The following is a 22722-nucleotide window of genomic DNA, read 5'->3' as shown; positions in this document are numbered from 1 at the left end:
TAGTAACATTCTGTAAATCAGAAAAAATTATTTTCTAATTAGTCGGTAAGAAAGGAATATGGAGAGTATTTCTGTACGTCAAAAATCAATTGCTGTTTTAAGTACCATCAAGCTATGCCACAAAATGACCACCGAATTTTTTGTTCCTCACCTGATTTTTTTAATCGCGCAGAATCATGAACTACATCTAGCCACAGATAATGTTCTATTTTTCAGTTATTTCATTGTTCTTTTCATTATAAAATCTTACTTGTAGGAGAGCATTCAAAATGAGACAATCAGTTTATATGATTAGTTTAATGGGTTGACTTGATTTTTTGAGACTAGCAAATTTATATTGGTAGGATCCTACATTTACACATTTACTACTGATGGAACCACAAGTGCTGTTTCAATCATCAAATATAAATCAGCTGTGACTTCTGGCAATGATATAAGTAAAAGTCAAGCGTTTTTTATTTTGGAGCAAGAGATGCAAGATTTGAGCCATCAAATTGCTCTCGTAAAGCAATTAAGCTATTTTGGCAATTAAGCCATCGATAGCTTGCTTCGACACAGAATTATATTGTTCGCCCTGTATAATTTGAACAAATTTCTTTGAAACATTTCATTCCAGTTTGTCTTTGAAATTCTCAATTGATTTTATTCTAGAGTGAAGACCGATGACATCAGTATTTATTTGTTCTTTACAACTATCAATTGTGGCAATGCCAAACAGCAAAAATAGAACTGGAAAGTCTTTTCATAATACCCTTTCAATTTTACTTTTCTATTTCCCATTTCTTCTCTTTTGATACGATATGATTTATTTTCCAAAATAACAATAAACAAAAAGTATCACATGTTCAGGTTATATCAATTGTTATAGCATAAATTATGATCTTGGCAGGACAATGATTTTTGATTTAACAAATTATGGTTTTTTTTTTTTTTAACTGAATGATCATGGAAGTACTGAACTGAAGAACAAGTAGTTAAATCAAAAAAATGACGAACTTGGCAGTCGAAATGGATGTTGTCTAAAAATAAGAAATGCTAAATGGACCCATTTGATTTAATATACATAATGCCCCCTATACTGGAGTTTTTGTCTTGATTTTCAGATTTTAAAAACGAAGAAAGGATGCATTGGCTTTTTTGTACTTTTAATCACTGCCAGAAATTCATATGAAAAGGCCTTATCTTATTGTATGTGGAGATTGTATCCTACTGAACAAGGTAATACGGTAGAAATGAGGACTGACCAAAGAGAAAGGCGGTATAGGATGGAAGAAGCGTAACCAATGGTAACTAAAAGAAATAGACAAGAGAATTGATTACAAGTTTAATCTAGGAGAAGCAGAAACATAAAAGATTGTGGATTCCAACCAAAGCAAATGGTGGGAATTTCTCTATTCGTCAATTTGGAATTCCACATTTTTAATTCAGTATAAAAGAAAAAAACTTCACGAAATAAAGTTTAAGGAAGTCACGGTAGTCTGTAAACGGCAACAGTTGATATTACAGAAAATTAATAATGACTTGGACAATAACCAGTAATTGGATCAGATGAAGATATGAAGTTAATATCAACAATCTTTTAGCAGATGTATTATCATATTCAATGTTTAGCGGTATCATCATTTTGGTAAGCCTTATGTTGAACAGTGACGATTTTGACGACCGATCATTTAATATGGAATATTTACAAATAAAAACAAAGAAGTACTTTTTAGTGTCTTTATTTTTCGATTGGCAGTAGCAGTCTAAATACCAGAGGGTTTTCCGAAAATCCAAAAAAGTGGGAATTCTGAAACGCTGTAAATCTTCACAAAAATAAACGTCTGGAACGGCTGCACAAGAAATATCGAACTCCAATGTATATGTTGAAGGCTGGAAATAATTGGCATATTCAACGCTCAAACTTGTCTCGTGCAAAATCATAAAGCAATAAAATCAAGGTTTGAAAACCTTCCGCGCTCACCGGCCGAAAGTATTCGTATATTTCCTTCGTCAAAGGATCAATTTTAAAAAAGTATGCCGATTTTTTTTTATGCTCAAAAAGTACTCGCTTATCCTTGGCTCATTCTTGCTTAATTCTGCCTGACAAGAATACCGACACTTCAAGTTCCAGCACTTCAATAAATTGAGAATTTAATTTAAGAAAATACTAACTCTAGATAAATTCATCGCATATATCACACCGAATCACAGTTTCTCTAAAACTATTGAAAGTTTTCTTTCTTGAGAATTGCAGATTTGCACTTTAACTAAAATTTAGGATTAGTTAACAACAGTACAAATAAGCTCGTCATTTGATTATCCAATAAAATAAGTAAAAGAATGGTTCCTTTCTTAAAAAAAGCACGATGTTCTGCAATCTTTTTCATGAGAATGAAAAATGTAAGGAAGTTCGCGACATTCAAATTCCCTTTAGACTTGACTCAAGTTACCCCTATTATGAGGAATTCCGAGAAGGATTTGACAACGATAATGTGACAAATCGCACTTCGGAAGACAAAAATGCACTGCTGAAGCCACAGTTTGTGTAGAAAACACCGTTCTTTGTCACTTGGTGCTATGTTGTAAGGACGATCGGACCAATTTCTGTGCATCAATTTTTTTAGAGCCATAAAAGCCCTCTAAATTTTCCACCCTTTCCATCATAATTATCATATAAATTTCGTGTGTAAGTGTAAGTAATATATCAAAATTGCAGCATCCCTTTCCTGGACCGGAACTTTTATAAATTTAAACAATGAATTTTCACAAACAGATAATGAGAAAGTGGATTCTATAACGACTAACAAATACAAACAACTCACTGAAAATTATTTAAACCAAGCGTACATACCGAACAATAGCATCTGCTTCTGAACAAATTCAGATAAATTATCCAGTTCCCTACAATCTTGTATGATTTCCTACTGTTCCAGGGAACAATAATAATCATTTATCACAAATTAGCAAACGGATATATAAAAAAAAATATCCTTACTTACAAGCTATAAAACACAACTCAAATGGAATACTTTGCCTTATTCCTTATAAACTAATCTGAAAAATATAAATTTTTCTGCCGCTAAAATTTTTATCAGTTTCTTTTAAAATAGCATGACCGTTTATGTTAAAACGTATTAAGTAACAAAAATAAGATAATGGATAAGTTTGCAGGCAACTCTTTGTACCCGAACGACGAAAAAAAGAAAATAATCGGTGTTTCGTATGTGTCAATAAGAGAAATTATATCCTACGATAACACTGGAAGAAATTATTATAATTGTATCATGGAACTAAATTCCGGAACTAAATTTTTCTCGAACTAATTCCCGAATGATGACGGAATACGTAAATGCTTGACAACAAATGTAATTCGGAAACAATGAGTAATCACTATCTAGTTCCTCTGTCATCTGAAGCCCCTTCAAGTTTTGCTTTAATAAAGGTGAATTGCTGCTTCAACGAAGTGTTAGAATCGAAATCATCCTGTGAAAATAACACGGGAATAAACCCCTTGGCTTTTAGCAAACGCATATTCAGCAACGGCGGTCCCATTAAAGTGCTCTTCTCGTCATTATCATACTGCAATTAATTAGGAAATAGAACCTTCATGGAAAATGATTTACAATAAAATGTACTGGAAGTGGTAATGGCAGATAAAAAAAACAAACGTTAAGTGTAGCTTAGCAGCAGTGAAAGAGTATTTAAATGTCAAGAAAAAACACTGGTATGTAAAGAAAGTACAATTTTTTAATAAATATCAACAAAAAAAGATACTCACTGGTAATGTCCGATCTTTCCAAGAGAGATAAATCACAGCCAAACGAGGTACCTTCGTTTCCTCAAAGTGGCTCAGTGGAACAAAACGATTCCCTCTAGCATCAAGCTTAATGACTGCATTAACAAAAATCCCATCCCCATTAAGAACAGGCGAAAATGAATATGAATTCACCGGAACCAGTTTATGCAGCAATGAATGAAAATATCGGACATTTTCTTCCTCACTCTTCCCGTAACGCAGTTTCAAAGCCATATCATTCTGAAAGCGAAAACGATTTTCGGCTATTTGCAGTAATAAATATATAAGTGGAATTTTTCAAAAATCTCACCAACAAATATCTGGATATAATAAATCTTTTCATAATTTTCAAACAACTTTTCTTGGAAATTCTCTTACATATTATATGTGAGGCTTCCAAGATGTAGAAAAGACTTGGATCTAACAGGAAATTTTTCAGTACAAACCAAAGTTGCTGGCGGGAGCTGCATAAGATCCAAAATATCAACTGAAGGTCCTTGATAAGTTTTATTTAATATTGCTTTCAAAAATTGTTGCACTTGAGCGATAGTTGTTACAGCCATTAGTTTTCGAAAACCATTCAACCTAAAAATGCACACAGTCAAAAATAAAAAGAAAATGTCGATTTGCATTGGATTCCAAGAAAGTATTGTGAAAACAAAGAATTTTACAATAAAGAATGAAAATTTCTCGAACCCTCCTAATACATTTGCGACGAATGACGGTTGTAATACAGTTTCTGCCAGTTCTGGTGATAATTTGTCGCAAGTTGCTAAAGCATAGATTGTACTAAGCCACGTCTTGGGTGAGTCAATATTTGAAGAAGTCAACTTTTCACATAGATATGCACTTGCTTCTTGAATTAAATCACCTTTGCCAGCAACTGCACACCAATGCACAGCGTATGATAATTCGGCAGGAGCAGCATTCCTAATAAAACAGTAATCACAATGAAAAGTATTAGCATCCTTAATGAAAATAATTTCCCTTCAAATGATGTAGACAGGAATTAGAAGAACCGAATACAAAAAGAATACGTTCATAAGATTGATAAAGATGTCACATTTGACAGAGACGATAACAATAATAACAGTAACAGTGAAAACGAAAATAAAAAAAAAGTATTAGTACCTTTCCTAATAAAATAAGAAATAATGATGACAATGATGATAAAGCCAGCAATAATGTTAATAATAACAATAAAAACTAGCAATGATGATAACAGTAAATAATAACAATAAATACTGACAATTTTAAATTCCTACGTGAGAACTTTAAAACTAACATTTGATTATTATTGATCCACGCAGCAATAGCATTCCATGTTCGAAAGTCGCCAATATGTAACTTCGTCATCGAATTAACAATCGTATTAATTTGCGACCACTTAGTAAAACGACTAATATTGGCAAAAGTTTCGTCAGCTATAATCCGCCGAAGTCTATTATCCATGAATCGTAATTTTGCAGCTGATTGTGCTAACAACATCAACTGGTTAACCTGAAAAAGATGACTGTTCCGTCAAATCTTGTAACCAACAACTGTTATGTCGAGAAAACTTTCGATGAACCATTACCAGGTTCCGACGAAAAAGTCGGAGCCAGACAGCTGTATTAACTCGCAAAACATAAATAATATTTAAATGAAATACTAACTGATAAGTCCTTCTTATTCTGCTCAAAAGTACTGCAGATAAGACGCAAAACATGGGGCGGTCGGCTTGAACTTTTTGCCAAATTTGACATCATGTCGATGAGCTCACTTGAAGACATTGAAGATATACAGCTTTTTGCTTTTTCAACAAATATGTTGAACCAACTGTCGCTTTTATTCCAACATACAATCACGGAAACTATGTCTTTTGGCTCTGTGATTTCACTTAAATGTTTTCTGTTGTAAACAGTTCACGAAAGCAATCGATATATCGACGAAATTAACTGGTTATATACTGAACTTTTACGTTTCAAGTACCTAATATCATAACTACTAAAGCTCCTACGTTTGCTCTATGACGAATAACGGAAACATCATGAAGTGAAATTAGAACTACTGAAAATATTGATAAATGAGTGAAAAAGATTCAATCTAACAATCTATCAGTACTACTGGAGAGCACTGTCAAGCATTGCCTCGAGAACCCATTTTTTAATAACGAAGAAACAACTTCAAATGAATAAAAATAACAAAATGAGACAAACCTTGCCTTTAACTGCAACCACTCCTTCATCTGACGGAACAGATCGTCGGGCAGGCGGATCTTTTTGCTATTCACTAAAGCAGCTAAACGGACCAATGGTGAGACAGGGACAGAGAACAGATCGGTGGAAAATTGTTGTCTTAATATGTCGATCAGTGTTTCAAAGATGGATTCTTGAGTAAGCTCGAGAATAACTAATGCACATATGGCTTCAAGCGATGAGTTCATATGCAGCTTTTCACTTTTTAATGATTTGTTCATTTCAGCTAATAAACCTCTGAAAAATATTAGTTGAGAAGTAAAATGAAAGTAGGTAATATGTGAAATAAAGCACCAACCCTCCGTAAAAAACATTTCTTAGGTTAGCAACTTGAGAATTTTATTTCGGAGCTCCAAAAAAAAAAAAAAGAAAGATATTGCACTAAATACGGCTTTTTACAGAATGCAAACCAATGTTCAAAGCCTTGACAGCATTCTGTAATATTATCCCAGTTTTTTTAACAAAATACATAAGTGAAATACAGATAATCAAAGCTCACTAAACTAACTTCAAATATTTTCAATGCAAACATATTTTTTTTAAACTGACTAGTCAACTTACTTCTTCAAATAAATTGCTGCTTTTTGGATATCGACACTTTCATTAGCAAGCTCAGCAAAACGTGTTAAAACTCTTACAGAAATTTCACCACTGATTGGACCTTTCAACTTTGAGCAAACCTTAAACTCCACTTTAAGTGTTAAGTAGAAGGAATTAAACCCATCACAAATTACTGGTTTAGTATGAGAATCACTGAAATGTAACTAAGAGACAGAAAGCTTAACCACTTTTACCATAGGTTTGAACCTCAATATACTGAATGCACAGGTTACTGACAAGTAAGCGAGGCACTCGGCACTATTAAAGTATCACTACTACTACTGCAGCCACCACTAAAAAAATGAACTCGTCCGGTACAGTGCATCTTATACTTGTTATCTGCACGCATAACTGAAATAATTTAAAGTTAAAAGACCTTTGTAAAAGACACAGATTAACAAATAATTCGAGAAGAAACCGCAAAATTACCTTCTTGAGACCTTCAACAGTAGCAACTGTATTGATTTCAGCCCCTTCAACACTAATTTCCTGAGTGAGACTTGTAATTAACAAATCCAAGCCACATGTACTCGCATTAGGAGCTACTTCAGCTGAGTAGAAACGCTTCTTCATTATATTTGTCAATTTAATTTTTTGCTGCTGTGCTCCCAAAAACTGCAAATTTGACGCACGTCGAAGAAATGATAATGAAAATCGAGATACAGCCATCTTAACTCGTCTTATTTGTTGCTTCTTTCACCTTGTTTCCATTACAGCTGATTCAAGATTCTCTTTCGATCCTGAAGCAATAGATTAACGATAATAACACTTTTCCTTCTGATAAATCCAATCCTAAAGTTTTTCATCATACGGTGAAAAATGCACATCCAAATAGTTTCTGCAGTGTAAGTTCCCTCCGTCCTTTTCCGTCTAATATCCCGACCAACAGAAATGATTCATCTTGAGTTTTCTAGAAAAATTTAAATTCAGCCGAAATTTTTACACCTTCTATCCTTATCATTTTCCTAGTGCAGCCTTTCCATCACTGAAGAAAATTTCAATAATAGCTCAAAATGAATATATAAGGCGCTACCTTATCAAATGACAAACGTTGTCTCATCATTCCCTAAACCTTATTTTTGGTTTCGAATCCGAGCAATTAGATTCGTAAACCCCACTCTGGGAAGCCTCATAAGTCAACGGGATGCAGCAAGAATGCGACAACAGTCTCTCCTCCATCCTTCTTTTATTTCTACTTCTTGTTACCTCTTATCCCCTTGTTTTTAGATCCAGTTGTTTCTCTTCCGTTTATTACCAGAACTCTACTACTCGAGTTTCAAAACCATATTTAAAAATATCTGATGCATGACTACTTTTTCGCTAAGAGCAACCGAATTATTCTCAAGTAATATGAGGATCTAGAAGTTCCAGTCCAGCATTTCGAAAATCTCAGCCGAAATTCCGGAAATTCCAGTTGATGGATCGGAGTCTTCCTTTGCTTTCTAGTAAATAATCCAATTATTAATACAATTACATGCCGCTGTATTCTTTTAGAATATTTTTTTAATCATAACAGCAATGTCTTTCGTAATTCTTACTTGTTCCTCATGCTTTTTCAATCATCGGCTCAGCAATCCCACATAAACCTCCTCCCCTACTATGTACCCCTTGTGCTGTCAAATCCCTTATAAATCACACCCATACGCCCCCAAAACCCCGACAACACTGCGACAATAGCCACATCTATACATCTAGATGTGTTGCATTCCTGTTGCATGCCGCTGGGAATGAAAGGACCCGTTTGCATGAGACGTGGACTGCGATTCTTGGTCGAAAATAGCCCAGGAGTGAGGTGGTTTGACTGGGTAGGAGCTGGAAACACTGGCTTCAGCAATTCTTCTTGCAGAATCACGACACTCTGTGTGGGAAAAAATCTTGATGAACTACTGTAGATGACATTCTCGATTAACTTGCACAGCTCCTTTATGTGCTCAAAGGTACCTTCATCAGAGAATATGAGAATAAAGCATGCTCCCTTTCTCTGCCTCCTCCCCCACGCAATGCAAAAAAGACACTAGCAACAGAAACCTTGGACCATAAAAAACCCTCATCGCTATCTTTGAATTTTTTTGCTTCTAAATAGTATCACAAGGGGGTATTACCCTCAGCTAACTACACAATTCAAATTTAAGTGCTTGTGAATTCCGATGGCCATCGACTGAAACTTAAACGCAGGTTAGCGAGTTTTGAAGAAGTGAACACGTCACGATTTTGCAACATATTTAATCAGTAATCCTAAACTATGTTTAAACAGTAAACAGTAAGTGCTTACATATTTTGGCTCTTTCATCACTCATACAATTGTTCAACCTTATCAGTGCAAATGGCCTGCCAAGAACATGATGTCGAGGGTTTCCAGCTTCAATGTTAATCAAATCTGTTTTAAAGCATTACCACTGATTAATTATAAATAATCTAAAGGGATTTCAGGCGGATGCCACAGTTAGAAGCCTGTCATACTGAACAAATGGTCAGTTTTGATAGTTTACTATTCAAATAAAATTTTGTTGATGTATATTGGAAGAACTCACAAAAGATAGGGAAATAACCACTCAACAAATTCTTTGGCAAATAAATAACAAAAGTTTATTAAAGAACAAATCAAAATCCGAGTTAGCAATAACACATCAGGTATTTCTGTAACCCCTCTAGACAATCGCGTTTTGAACTGATGAGTAGTTATCACTTCGTTGGCACAACTTCGCTTTACAAACGTCTCCACAAATCTCCCAGCCCTCATTATTTCCTATTGTCATAGCATCAGCTCGTACCCCACGTAAAGTAAACATCGGATACCCAACACTTGTTGCCCATTTTTTATATCCAGACCTTGGATGCAATATATGATCAAAGTTTTGAAGTCGATAAAATTTGCGGTGAGTAAATCTGCTTCCTTCCCCCTGGAGCTTGCTCAACAAAACGAGATTCCTGGAAATATCATAAAACGCGTTATAAGCAGTATTGCGACCATCATTCTGAACGATTCCATGCATTTTAAAGTAGTCATCTGCAGTAATTTACAAAAAAGAAAAAACATTTATAGTTTTACTTTACCTAAGAATAAAGCACATTAGTTAAACAACCAAACAATTTTTCCAGGTAAGACTGTGGACGTTACAGATTGGGCAACATCCATAAATGGGGAAAATTTCGACAATATAAACTATTATCAAACATTTTGTTGGCCGCATTGATTCAATTGCACACTTGGCAATTACTTTTCCTTTCAGAATGAAGTTTTTAGCGTAAAGCGAGAAGAATGGAAGGTAGAGAGAAAAGGCATAGAAAAAATTTTAAAAACCACATAAATTTTTTTACTAAAATTTGGACTTCTTCCCAATAATACGCATCCATTATCGTAGTACTTCTGTAGTGAAAATAGACAGTTTTAATTACATCAATCACCAATATTAAGTGATCGTCGTAAAATTACAAACTGATTAAACCAAACTTTGTAAAACGTCTGCAATTTGAACATGCATACAGCTGCATACCTCTGAGTGCGTGATCCCTGTATTCCGACTGTGCGACCCTTTTTAGAGAGAATACTGCCAGTGAGACTGTTAAATGGTGCAGTGGCACATTTCGCCAAATTAGAATTTGATGATGAACACGACGAAATCAACTCTCGGTTCACAGAATCAATTTTTCCTTCTACTGATAAGTCTAATGGCTTATTCCAAATTTGCGAGGACTGCAAACTTCATTTTTTTGAAAAGCTTCCTGTCAATGTGTCAAATATGCGTCATCTAAACACCTTATGAATATGTCAAGTGTATTAAGTTGACGATGCTGAAACACAGCGAGAAGTGATTCAGAAAATTCGAGTAATATTTTGAGTAATTCACAGTCCGAATCTAGTTACAAATATGTTACACTGCTGGATAAGGCATAAACCTAATTTGCCAAATGTTCGTCAACTTCATCCATACTTATATGTCTTGCCTTCCGCCGTTATTGGTTATCCCTGTTTCATGATATATTCAGAATTACTTTAAAAAATATATACCAGCAAACTGTCATCTTCAAGAGTGCTTTCATTATTCGTGAACGTATCAATACTTTTGGCATACATTCTCGTTTCCACGATCTTAAAAAACTAATTTTCAAACTAGTGAAAAGTTTTAATACTATTCTTCCTGTTCGGCAATAATTTGAAAGAAAATGTCGCCAGAGTTTCTCAAAGTTGGAAAAGACCTAGCAAAAAATTCATAAATTTGGTACCTGCACCGCCTCCTGCTCTCTCGAAAAGTTTTGTCCACCTTCTGCAAAGCTCCTTACTAAAAAAACGCCATATATATTCGCATAAAGATAATTCAATGACTTATCAGATTTCAGACGATATCTTTTCATATTACTTTCTCTACAGAAATCAAGAATAGGAGAATATTTTCAATTAATACGGCACTAACGCTACAATAAATAACACGATAGCAGTGCTTTCAATATCTGAACGGGTTTTTCCTCGGGTATGATTTACAACACCACTCAGTTATAATTGTTAAAAAACAAAAATTCACATTTAAAAAAAGCGAATACCAACCTTTAGGCAAATGAAAACAAAATATTAACAAGAGCTACTACTGTTTTTCCGCTCTTAATCACAAATATGAAAACACAGGCAATTGCTACCAATTTACAGATTCCCTTTATACGATTTGCTATCAGCCAGTAATACGAATTAACCTTTGACAGAGAGCACTTTAAATCCCCACTGCAGTGCTTGCTTTTCAAATTCTCGATGTTTACTAAGTGTACGTACCAGTTCCCCTTTTAAACATTTCAGTGCATTTTTAAGGTGTGTTATTTCTCTGAAAATTTTAACAAACAAAATATCTATACTATATGTAAGAAAGATGATATCTAGAAACATAACTTCTCACTAATTTTTCTCACAATGAAATTTTATTCAACAGTGCAAATTGCAGGTGTGGACAAATGCTGCAATAAATGTAGTGAAGTATTTAGCACGTGGGAGCAAACATTGTTAAATAATCTTTGACCACATATTAGCGAAATGTCAGGAAAAATGGGAACTTGAAACTTACATTTCGAGCTGATTTTTCGCCTTTGAATCGTCTTTCGCCACTTGAAGCTGATACCAAAGCTGCACAACCTAGCAGACAAATACTCTGTACAAAATTACATTTGGATGTGATAGTGAAATATGTCATTTCTATCATGACATAAGTGCATTGGAAGACCTCAAATTCCATTTACAAAAGAAAGAAAGAGGTTTAGCAATATTAATTTTAATTAGAGAACTGATTATTGAGTTACGTTTTGCGAAATTCAAAAAAAATCAACTGTAAGCCAAAATGCTTTTTCAAAGTAAGCCCAAGACCGTGAATTTTGCGTAAGGTTGATTTCATATAATACCTAATCGAAACTGGATGTAAAACCTTTTCATATACAGGAGCTGTTGCTCAAAAACAGTACGATGCACACGTACGCAATGAAGGATGTAGTGTTTAAGTGGAGTTTTGCCTTCGCTTAATTCTTTATACAAATGCAAGCAGAATACATACCACAACAATGATATGAAGGCTATTAGGATTTTAAAAAACTCACCTTTCTAACCAAGCAGCGTTCCATCAAAATCTTCTGAGAATGTTGGAATATAATTGCCTCTTTAATACGTTTTTCTGCTCTTTCGATCAACGCTTGCGGAGACTTCAGTATTTTGAAAGTATTTTAAAGTTAAAAAGAACCGGAGCATATGATTGTTAATGAATCTAAAAGAAAGCTTAGCATGAAATATACTGTGACAGCACCTACTACATAAACGAGGCAACTGAGAAGTAAATTGCAATCAGACACTTCAAGTGTCTGAATGTTGAATGTGTAGGTTGATTGTTATATGTATTGTGGCATCTTGTTTCTCGAAACATTTTGCAAAATAAATAAATCTACTTATTTGATTAAAAACAAAAAACACTGAAATATAAATTGACATCGGCGAATGCAATCATAGAAAGAGCAGGAAAACGAGAAGTATGCATGGTACTTACAATTTTGGAAATAGCAAACACCTACCACGAAGAATTTCTGTATATGCGACGGTAGTGTGTCGTCAACTGCATGAGTTACAATTCCAGTACGCTGACAAATTTTGCAAACTTTTGCCGTATCTGCAACTGCTGCTGTTGGGACAGAAAAGAGAGGAAAGACTGGGAGATTACAACAAATAATGAGAAAAACCAACCAGTATCGGTAAAACATTCGCTGCACAGAATGTGCCCACAGTTGGTAAGGCGATAGCTGGAAACGTCGATCCGACCTTCCGGACGTCGTGTGCATATGTTGCAGTGGAACCAAAACTCCATCACTTCTATTCCAACACAGATTCCCCTAGTTACAATGTGTGTGAACCAGAAATCACCGAAAAAGAACTATGCAACATCACGTACCCTTCACCACGCCACGTAACCACCAACAAATTACACCTATGAACAGTAACAGTCAGACGTCTTAGGCTGGCTGCGCAACTGCCATGGCGCGCAGCCAACCACGCAAGCACTGGTAGTTGTGACGACAAGGTGAGAAATAGTGCAGTACGATAGGCAGAAGAAACTAGGGAAGATCACTGAGAATAAGGACGCTGGACAACCAGGTTGTTGGTCATCTTGCTTAGTTACGTTTCCGGTATCCTCTCCTTAGCTGTACCGCACCTCATTCCTGGATACGGGCCAGGAAGTTCATTGTGGTTATTCTGCTCGTGGTTCGAAGGCACCAGGTATGATCGTTCAAAGAAACTTGATATCTCAGGATGAAACCATTCTTCCTGTTTTTTTGATTCAGTTTTATGCACGCTGCTTATCTTCAAATGGAAAGTAAAATGAATGGAAAATTCTGTTCCTACTTGAAATAATCCGAAGTTGATGCATCATTCATTTGTTCTGTACTTTGAGCAAACTTGACGCAGTGACTTCATCAAGAATGATGAGTAAATACAGTCAAGGTAAGGAATGCTCTTCTAAACTTTACCAGACGTTTCAAAATGTAATTCCATAATCTTTCCTTTGCATTCGTAATAATATTAATGCAAGGTGTGTACAACAATATTTCAGAAGGGAAGCACTAACGAAATCACTTTCTTTTTAAAATTTATTTTATTTATTTTAGGATTGGATTAAAGCAGGATGTTTGTTAATAGTAGATGATGGTTCGATATCGCTGACATCCACCAGGTGTTTGGAGAGCTGTATGCACTTTGTACAAATCACTTCCTTTACTCATTGTTTGTCGGTAACACTGACCGTTTTTTGATGCCATCTGAAAATTTCTTCTTTTCATTTATGTTGAAAAAGCGATTTAGAAAAAAATAAATTGCAGTATGAATTGGAACCGCTGAAAATTTAGCCCGAACTTCGATCATCTAACCATGATGCATGTGTAAACAGATAAGTTGTGACATTTCCCCATAGCTTGATCAAATTTCACTGATAAAATATGTTCACCAGTTCGAAATTTCCTGAAGAATTACCGCTCTTAGAGCTTGCCGTGACGGCCGGTGTTGCACAGCCAGTGCGGATTGCATACTGAGAGGAAGAAATGCTTCGCGATGATGATTCACTTTCTTTACGAAACGCTGCAAATCTCAATTTTAGTGTTGTGATCTGAATGCAAGATATTGTACTGTGAACAAAAAATCGATTTGAATGTTTTTCAGATATAAATATTAACAAGTACCATAACTTTTTTTACGAAATATTATAAGAAAAAACGCTAACACAGGTATATAATAGTGACGTAAGAACAATGATCGCAAAGATAATTGAAATTCCGACTAATACTGCAAAATTTTAATTATTTTATACAAACTTGAGATATACAAACAAGTATAATTTCTAGCTTCTAAATCTGATCACAAATCATCTGGTGCTTTCACGTTTTCTAAATTCGAATGCTTGAAACTTCGAAATCATTTTCAACTGTTTCAAAGTTACTTTACCATATAATAATTTCCCACACAACGCTTTTTTTTCGGCAATACGATGACTGGAGCAAGAATGTGGTTCCGTCCGATAAATATTGTCATTGTAGGTGAATCGAAAAGAGCCGTCATTGGCCTGATTAATGTAAAATTTTAAGTGATTACAACTGAAGTAGAATCCTCTTTTTCCAACTTTCGAGACCAAAAGATTTTACTCGAAATCCCAGATTTGCCAATGCAGAATAAAGAACTACAGAATTCTGACAGTTCTCTAAATAACGTGATTCTTACCAGATCGGAAATATTAGCTGCCTTTAACTTAGCATCTTCACTTCTCAATACAAACTGTACCACATTTTCATCATAGATAATAATATCCCTGAGTTCGTCGTCAGCGACATCGAATCTTTTCTTAAGATAGTGACGAAATGCTCTATAATACTCTTACATACTTACGAAATTTGCTTGAAAGAAGAAAATGTGAAAGCGTCCAAGTAATTCTGAGAAATCCCAGTAACAAATACTTGAAAACTCGAAGTCTAAACATTTCTGTTCGATTTTAAATAAAATGAAAATGTGTGATTTAATAACATACTCATTTACATCTTGTTGATGTTTGCCATGAAACAAAGGTCCCGTGAGGGAAAGCCAAGCTGATAAATTTCAACTACTTTGTCAGTGCTATTCAAGAGGCCATTTAGATCAGCACTGATGTCCAAGCAGAATTTCTCACAATCTTTTTTATTGATGAAATTGTTTGAATTGCCGGAACAACCGGCATAGTTGAATGAAATACAAGTTTTATTTGTGTAATCGTAATAGTATCGCTTAAGATTGACTGCACAAGGTCCAGCATCCAACGGCAAACGACAGACATATCCTGGAGAAGTTTATCACTGTCTGCTACGAAAACTTAATTCTTGATTTCTTTTAGTCAACTAATTGATCCACTCTTTTCAATTTAGATTCATTAATCTGATGATTTGAATATATTTTAACCTTTTTGGAGGTTCAGCTTCAATCGAATTCTAGAATTATTTCTTCTGTTCACATTTTACTCTGGGTGAAACTTACGTACATATTAGAGTTTTTTCATCCGTCAAAAATTATAACTGAAGAAATTTAAAAGTCTCGCAGCTTTAACTCAAATGAGTCTGTTAGACAAACGTCAATTAATACGATTTTAGGCATAATGAATGCGACCAACCGCTTTTCTTGGTGTAAAATCTAAATCCTCCGACTTCGTGTTTTGAACATATTCAAGACATTATTTCAAGTAAAAACAAACGTTTAGACACATAGCAAACACCGAATGACTGATCAGGTGCTGAGGAACAATAATGTGTGGAAGGACAGTTATTTCCGAATTGAGTACAATTCACCGGCCATCCATCAACTTTGTTTGAAAACGGATTGCCCTGAGGACAGCTTCCCAGATTGCTCTTAACTTTTGTTTCTAAAAATGAATTACCACTTAATGCTCGAAATACTTAATCTTTAGATATAATTAAAAATTACTTCAATGGAAATTGAAATTGTTCAGTCCTTCCTTGATTAAATTAAATTACCCTAGAATTTTGCAAACTGTTGGAACTCATTGATTAATTTATAAAGTAGTAATACCAAAACATACTAATTCCAGGGTAGCAAGCTCCTTGCATGGCCACATCATAACCGGTTCAGTAGGACACATTTCAGTACGATTTTCGAAACAAGACAAGTGAATATAAGTTATTTCATCCAGTGCTGGTTTACGGGTATCACTGCATGGATTTGTTTCACCTAACAAAATAGTGATGTCAGCATCAAAAATACCAGGTACAACGAGAATATGTCATGAAATACTAATTATTCTTGAAGGAATAACAATTGTCCATTTTGATAAATGATGCTTTGGAATGTCGTATCAAGTCAAATTCGAAACAAGCGAGAGAAAACATGAGTAATGGATTTAATTCAGGTAAGAAAAAGATGAACACATGTCTACTTTAAATACCTAATGAATGCCATTCCCGACACACAGCTAAAAATGAAAACTGACATGATGGTATAGGAATGCAAGTGGATTCGGAGCAATTTTTCTTCTCAACATGCAAACTTTGTTATTGGAGCACTGTATTGCATCGCACAAATTGTGACAACGGCAGTAAAGATCTTTCGGACAATTATTCGCGTCCATTTCAAAACCTGATGGACACAGCGCATCGTTGCAGGTAATTGAGCAGGTTTTTTTATCTAAATCTCAATTTATTTCAACTTTCGAAGTACATTTGAACATTTTCAAAGATTAACAGCGAATATGCAATAACCAAACCAAATATTACTTCAGCAATTTTGGGTTAAGATTTTATGTAAATTAAAAAGTGATAGCAAATATTCTAAACCGAATTCCAAACTAAATTAACAGATAACAAATTTTTTAAATGTCAATGACTACCCGTTATGCAGATATCCAAAAAATGGACCAGATTTAAAAGTGTTCCAAATAACTTTAAATAAAGCAGAAATTGCTATCACTATCAGTGAAAATTAGACTTACTAGAGCAAACACTATATGGAAATGCAAGAGATGAATCGAGCAACTTCATCCTCGAACTCCGTGAACCATGGATTACAGCACCAGTTACGGCGTTCACACACTAACAATAGTCATTGAGATCACCACACTGAACTGTTTCAAACATACCTGCAAAGTAGAATAGCAAAAGTAATTTAATTTTTGGCAAAAAAAATTTCATAAATCCACATCAAATGTATTACTTTTAAAGTCCAGAAGTTTATGTCGCTTACCCGTATGTTTGTTACACCAAGGTATTTGCATATCGACAATAGCGCCCGAATCGATAAGTTTGGTGATGGAAGCGTACAGTAAAATACAATCTTAAAACAACTCAAGACAATCAGTCATATAAAAAAACAACACAAGATAATTTCCTTAATCAAAAGAATAGTACTGCGAATTCCTCCTCTCTAATTCCAATTTAAAGTACGGCCATGGAGACCGAGTTAACATACTCGTTGCAACTTCTGGAATGACACAAATTTTGCTACAACCATAGTCACAGCATAATTGCACTCCAGAACATGCTGAATCATTGGAACATTCCACACTGCAATCTGAACAGTGCAAGTTTTAAAGGCAATTGAAAATCTCTGATGGATAAATGTTGATAAGCTTAAAATCTCTGATGGGTAAATGTTGATAAGCTTATTAGGAAGGAAAAACAAACTTGCTGAAGATAAAGACTTTGAAGGGTTAATTCTAGGACATCCTCCTAATTTTCGCTTCGAAAATATCCCATCTATTTCTTCTGCACCTGAAATCATTACACCATTTAAAAAAATTTTAAACCGCGAAAAAAATAACTAACTGCTAAACTAACTGTCTTCCTCAATTTTAAACAATTTCGAAACAGAAACTGATATAAATTGCAGAATGAAACGTTAAAAAGTACCCTTATCAAAGTGGAATTCTTAACCATAAAAGCTTGTTTGATGCATGTTTTGACAAAACTGAAGAATTTAGTTAACGAATTTAAACAAGTTTCTCGGTTGATTTGAATAAATAACAGCAAATACCTGAAGAACAGTAAATTCCATATTTTCGCTCATTCGGCAATAATTTACAGAACCTCTATTGCAGTCATCATTTTGCACACATGAAAACACATTATTATTTTTGTCCCGCAAAGCTTTCGAATATTTTGGGCAGGGATTCGATTTACCTGAAAACTTTCATATTTTTTCGGAATGATTTGTGTTAAAATATATAGTTCTTTTGTTGAACTGAACAATACTTACGGTTTGCAAGATTGAAGCGAAACATTTATCTTTTATCCGAAAATGCTAAAAAAAAAATAAGCTTACACTGCGGTACAGAAGGGCAGGACGAAATAATACAAATGACCGGCATCAGCACACATACATCTCCTTCTCTGGCGCACTTTATCTCCTTCAATTGAAAAGCTCAGATCTATCTATTTAATAGGGAATTTATAAACTTATAAAGTCCCAATTTGAAGTAGCATTTTTTGTAAAAAGTACCTTTAATAATGAAACACTTCATTGTTTTTAAAAAATGTTCCCAAAGCTCGTTAACCTAATCTTACTTCGCTCGGATTCTTACATTCGCAAAAACCATTCAGTGGACAACCACTGGTATCTAACTGCGGGTCATGTTCACATTTCATTTCATCATATACTGTTGAACAAGCGATTGGTGCTGCAAATCATGTCAGTTATTATATGCATCAAAAACTACCTTAGTATAATTAATGGGTTGGTCAAAGGGAATAGTTTACGACTGTCGCCACAACCTTTCTCAGTACAATTGCGTTAGCACCAGAATTGGAATGAAAACATGAAAAGCGTTTCAAAAAAAAAAAGAAAACTTTGACAATTCGGTTTAGTAATAGCGACCATGACCCTAGTGCCAAACATTTCTTCATCGGTCTTTGTATTGACGCACCGACATTGCCTAGATTAATGCATACTAGTTTTTTTTTCCAAAAACTAGGAAACATAGTGTTATTCATTGGAATGTTCGACAGAATGCTCACGATATGTCTGTTAGAATATTGCTTACATAAGTAACGAATGTCGCAAATCTTACATTCGTAAAATAAACCTATTTTTATCATCATTGAATTTTCAATCACATGAACCTGTTTTGTTGATCGCACTGAATTTCTTTGAATGTCCCATTCTCATAATATTCGATTCGTGATCCGTTTGAAAATATCTTTTTATTCGCATTGTTATAGGAAGTCAATTTATGAATACAAGCTGGAAACATTCCTACTGTGCTGTTCAAATTTCCGTCCATTCAATGTCTATTTCAACTAACAATTTTTTCCATTGGTTTTCATTTAAATTCTTTTCCCTTTATCTTCTATCTTGACTGCAAACCAGGCGAATTAATTTAAAAACGATATCGCTCCCAATTTGAGCTTTAGTCCACTATTACACAGAGGATAAGGCATTCTCAAAATTCGTTCAAGAATTTCGTTGCCGCAATTAATTCGGCAACAAATACATTGTAATATTTAATGACTTTCGAACCTATAAATGCAATTAATACCTGTAGCAATATAAGGAAATGCACATGTATTACTGCAGCCTTTGGTACAACACTTCTGGAAACTTGGACAATCGTTATCATTTAGACAGTCAATCTTACAGCTTTAATCCGAAATAATTTCCATTAAACACTCTCCCAACTTTTTAAATTCTCTGTGAGCCTCTAAAAATAGTCAACTCATAAGCGATGTGAAAGTTGGTAATGGAAAATCTTCAAAGAGAATAAAGAAATGGAGGAAATTTGGAACCAACTGTCTAACATTCTAAACTCACCTATGAAATTATGCATTGGTGAGTTTACTAGCAGTAAATTAAAAAACGATAATAAATAGTCAAATGAAAACTTCGTGACAGAAGTAACTTTCGTTTACTTGTCTGTACGCTAAGATGAATTCCATCAGTACCTCTAGAAAACACTCCTTTCGAAAAGCCCAAAACAGTATTTCGGTCGACTTCTTCTGCTCGTAAATCCGTGCAGGATGTTCCACAACCGTTGAAACAGCATTTGCCGGATAAGCAATCCTTATGTGTACGACATCTTATTTTACATAGTTTGGAATCAGTAGATCGAAGTCCAAACTCTGTTGGACACACGGCTGATGAATCTTCTAGGATTTTATCATGAATTTAGTAGGTTAAAACTCTCAAATTTTAATTCATCTGAAAACAATTGAATTATACCAGAAAGCTGTTTAACGTATGACAGTAACTGCACCGTTTCCAGCGTAACAATATGATGACGAAAATGATAGTGGAATACCAGTTTGTTGACAGAAGTATTCTAGTGGACAATGGTGATCTTCCTTTGTATTGCAAAGTACGAGTTTACGCACATTAGACAACGTTAACGGCTCACCTTTCGGATAAACATTTAATACACCTAAATGATTCGAAATTTAAACGGACAATTTAGTGTTATGAAGAGCACTGTTGAAATAATATAGTGGTTGTGAGGTCAGTGCTAGTTAGGCCACAAACTTCATTCTCTGTTTAATAAAGCTATAGTGTCTCGAGACTGAAAAAAAAAAAAGCAGAAAGCCGTGTGAATTGTACATTATCTTTTTATCTGAGTTTTGTTTCTGCATATTTTACAAGCAAAAGGAAGATATTAGAGAATGAAGTTTGATGGAGGTGACTATTTTTTTTTTTCTCAAGCAGAAGAGCTTTGATAAACAACACCAAAAGTTGTGCACACGGCAGAAACGGGACAAGAAAAAGACAGTGAACACTTATCCGTAGCACTAATCATTTCAAGAAAAGTGTGAAAGATTTAAAAAATAACAAACATTTAGGAATCGGATGGCAGCTTTTTCCAAATAGACATTTGATGTCAATCAGTCTGCAGACGTGTGTCGATGGACATTGAACATTTTTGCAAGGATCACGACAGCAACATTGGTCAAAACCATTGTGATTCTTTTCGTAGCTAAAAATAGCAAATAAGAAAGCGAGACATGGCAATTTGTAGCCTTTATGAGAATAAAGATAACTTTTAAAACAACAAAATGATTTCAATTTCATTTCTTATAAGCATCAGTGTAGTTTGAATTCTGTTTCTCAAAATAAATTTAAAGCAATAAAAAAAAGTCAAATCGGTACCCCAAGGAACAATCCAATTGGCAGTTCAATAACGGACATGATCGAGGCAGATCACAATTAAGATGTGGATGAGAAGTTCTTGTTCCTGAATGAAGCATTTATTATTTGCCTCGTCTTAATGCTTCCTTGCTTTCAGAAAGGAAACTGATTGATCGAAAAAATCGTAGCTTACTATGCAACTCACGACCCAACTCATCGACGCATCAAAATACGGAACCTAACTTTTGGATCCGAGTAAAATCACTAGACTCATCACACTGTGGAACAAATGAACCTGGTTCGAAAGCTTTCGAAGTACCCAATAAATGAATGCACGCTAAACCGGTGAAAAATGTAATTCACTTGTAACTAAAACGATAATTTTGATGATTTCTAAATGATGAATTGAATTGATGTTTTAATTGAATTATAAGTTTAAAAAAAAAAAACCAACACCTGTGGTAATCTCAGGATACATGCACAATTTCTTACATCCATTTGAGCAACACTTCTGTACCGCATCACAATCAATATCCTCCACGCAGTTATCGATTTCGTTTTTCCGGCAATCTGCGGGACTATTAACAGAATGAGGACATAAACCCAGTTTAGATGTTTTTCTCATGTCTAACGATTTTTCTGAAATGAGAAGCATTGGCTGACTTTAAGAGAGTTTGTTTAGTTTACTCGAAACTTGATGTCAAGAGTTTAGGGACATTAACTAATATATCATGCCCTAATTTACTAACCACATACAAATTAAAAACTGCTAGGATTCAAATAGCCTTTCTTGTCATCTTATGGCCTTTCTACGTTATCACGCTAATATAATTGATATTTTGCCGTGATTATACGCAAAAAATTTTCCAGCATTTAAAACTATGCTGGTTGCACAGAATATTGCCAATTTACAATCATATTTATAATAGAATACTAAGAAGAATCATTTCAGTCCTTATAATTAGGCATGGTGTCCATGAATTGAATCCTTTAAACGGATTTTGATTAATTTTGGGAAAACATCAAGTACTTAAAAAAAAAGAAGCTATTAACAGTCATTAACAGTCACTTCGCCAGCGCAAAAAGTAAGTTAAACCTTTCTAACACTAAACTTTCCTCGGATTTAAATCTTTCCAGCAGAAGATTGTTTTAATAACACTTGTAGAAAAAGCCTGCATAGAGCTGAAAATTACCGGATATCCGGCAGCAATAACCGCTTGAACTATGGGAAATGTAACAAATTGATGGGATGTCCGCCGATATGCACTGTCTATTACTGCTACAGGGAAGTGGTTCAAAAGTTTTTCCATCGATAACTGGCAATCCTTGTGGACAGACGTTTATAACACAATTTGGTACAGCACGACGTGGGCACTTAATACATTCCATCAGTTAAGGCAGACATATTTTGCTTTTATTTGGACAAATGATATCCTGAAACTACATTTGTCGCGAATTCCGATTCGCGAGACTCCAACCATACCCCAAACTAACAAATAAATTTCTTGCTATAA

The 22722-nt window shown here is 34.6% G+C and overlaps 3 protein-coding genes across 3 annotated transcripts; all 3 read right to left on the bottom strand.

Annotated features, from left to right (window-relative positions):
- Positions 1-3176: 3176 nt before the first annotated feature.
- Positions 3177-7362, bottom strand: LOAG_02528 (hypothetical protein). Its single transcript, XM_020446033.1, has 9 exons — positions 7045-7362; positions 6577-6695; positions 5977-6252; positions 5434-5656; positions 5064-5278; positions 4475-4708; positions 4225-4363; positions 3761-4018; positions 3177-3561 (listed from the first exon to the last, which is right to left on the bottom strand). The coding sequence occupies exons 1-9, from the start codon at positions 7282-7284 to the stop codon at positions 3373-3375; spliced, it is 1893 nt and encodes a 630-aa protein (XP_020303577.1). The 5' UTR covers positions 7285-7362; the 3' UTR covers positions 3177-3372.
- Positions 7363-9223: 1861 nt separating this feature from the next.
- LOAG_02527 (hypothetical protein) lies at positions 9224-13030 on the bottom strand. The gene is made up of 9 exons (XM_020446032.1): positions 12821-13030; positions 12652-12746; positions 12187-12288; positions 11664-11731; positions 11302-11426; positions 10840-10895; positions 10625-10705; positions 10110-10309; positions 9224-9543 (listed from the first exon to the last, which is right to left on the bottom strand). The coding sequence occupies exons 1-9, from the start codon at positions 12939-12941 to the stop codon at positions 9264-9266; spliced, it is 1128 nt and encodes a 375-aa protein (XP_020303576.1). The 5' UTR covers positions 12942-13030; the 3' UTR covers positions 9224-9263.
- A 734-nt stretch (positions 13031-13764) lies between these two features.
- On the bottom strand, positions 13765-22597 carry LOAG_02526 (hypothetical protein; the record flags this gene model as incomplete). Its single annotated transcript, XM_020446031.1, has 21 exons — positions 13765-13890; positions 14102-14206; positions 14565-14687; positions 14843-14984; positions 15155-15431; positions 15840-16007; positions 16175-16333; positions 17091-17190; positions 17342-17431; positions 17567-17668; positions 18131-18276; positions 18419-18503; positions 18661-18773; positions 18943-19028; positions 19216-19336; positions 20035-20238; positions 20391-20510; positions 20917-21056; positions 21452-21545; positions 21659-21847; positions 22402-22597. The coding sequence occupies 21 exons, from the start codon at positions 22595-22597 to the stop codon at positions 13765-13767; spliced, it is 2886 nt and encodes a 961-aa protein (XP_020303575.1).
- Between the last annotated feature and the right edge of the window lie 125 nt (positions 22598-22722).

Source organism: Loa loa (genome assembly GCF_000183805.2).
Source record: "Loa loa unplaced genomic scaffold supercont3.291, whole genome shotgun sequence".
NCBI classification, from domain to species: domain Eukaryota; kingdom Metazoa; phylum Nematoda; class Chromadorea; order Rhabditida; family Onchocercidae; genus Loa; species Loa loa.
The sequence above is the reverse complement of the archived record's forward strand: the minus strand, read 5'-3'. Positions and strand labels throughout refer to the sequence as shown.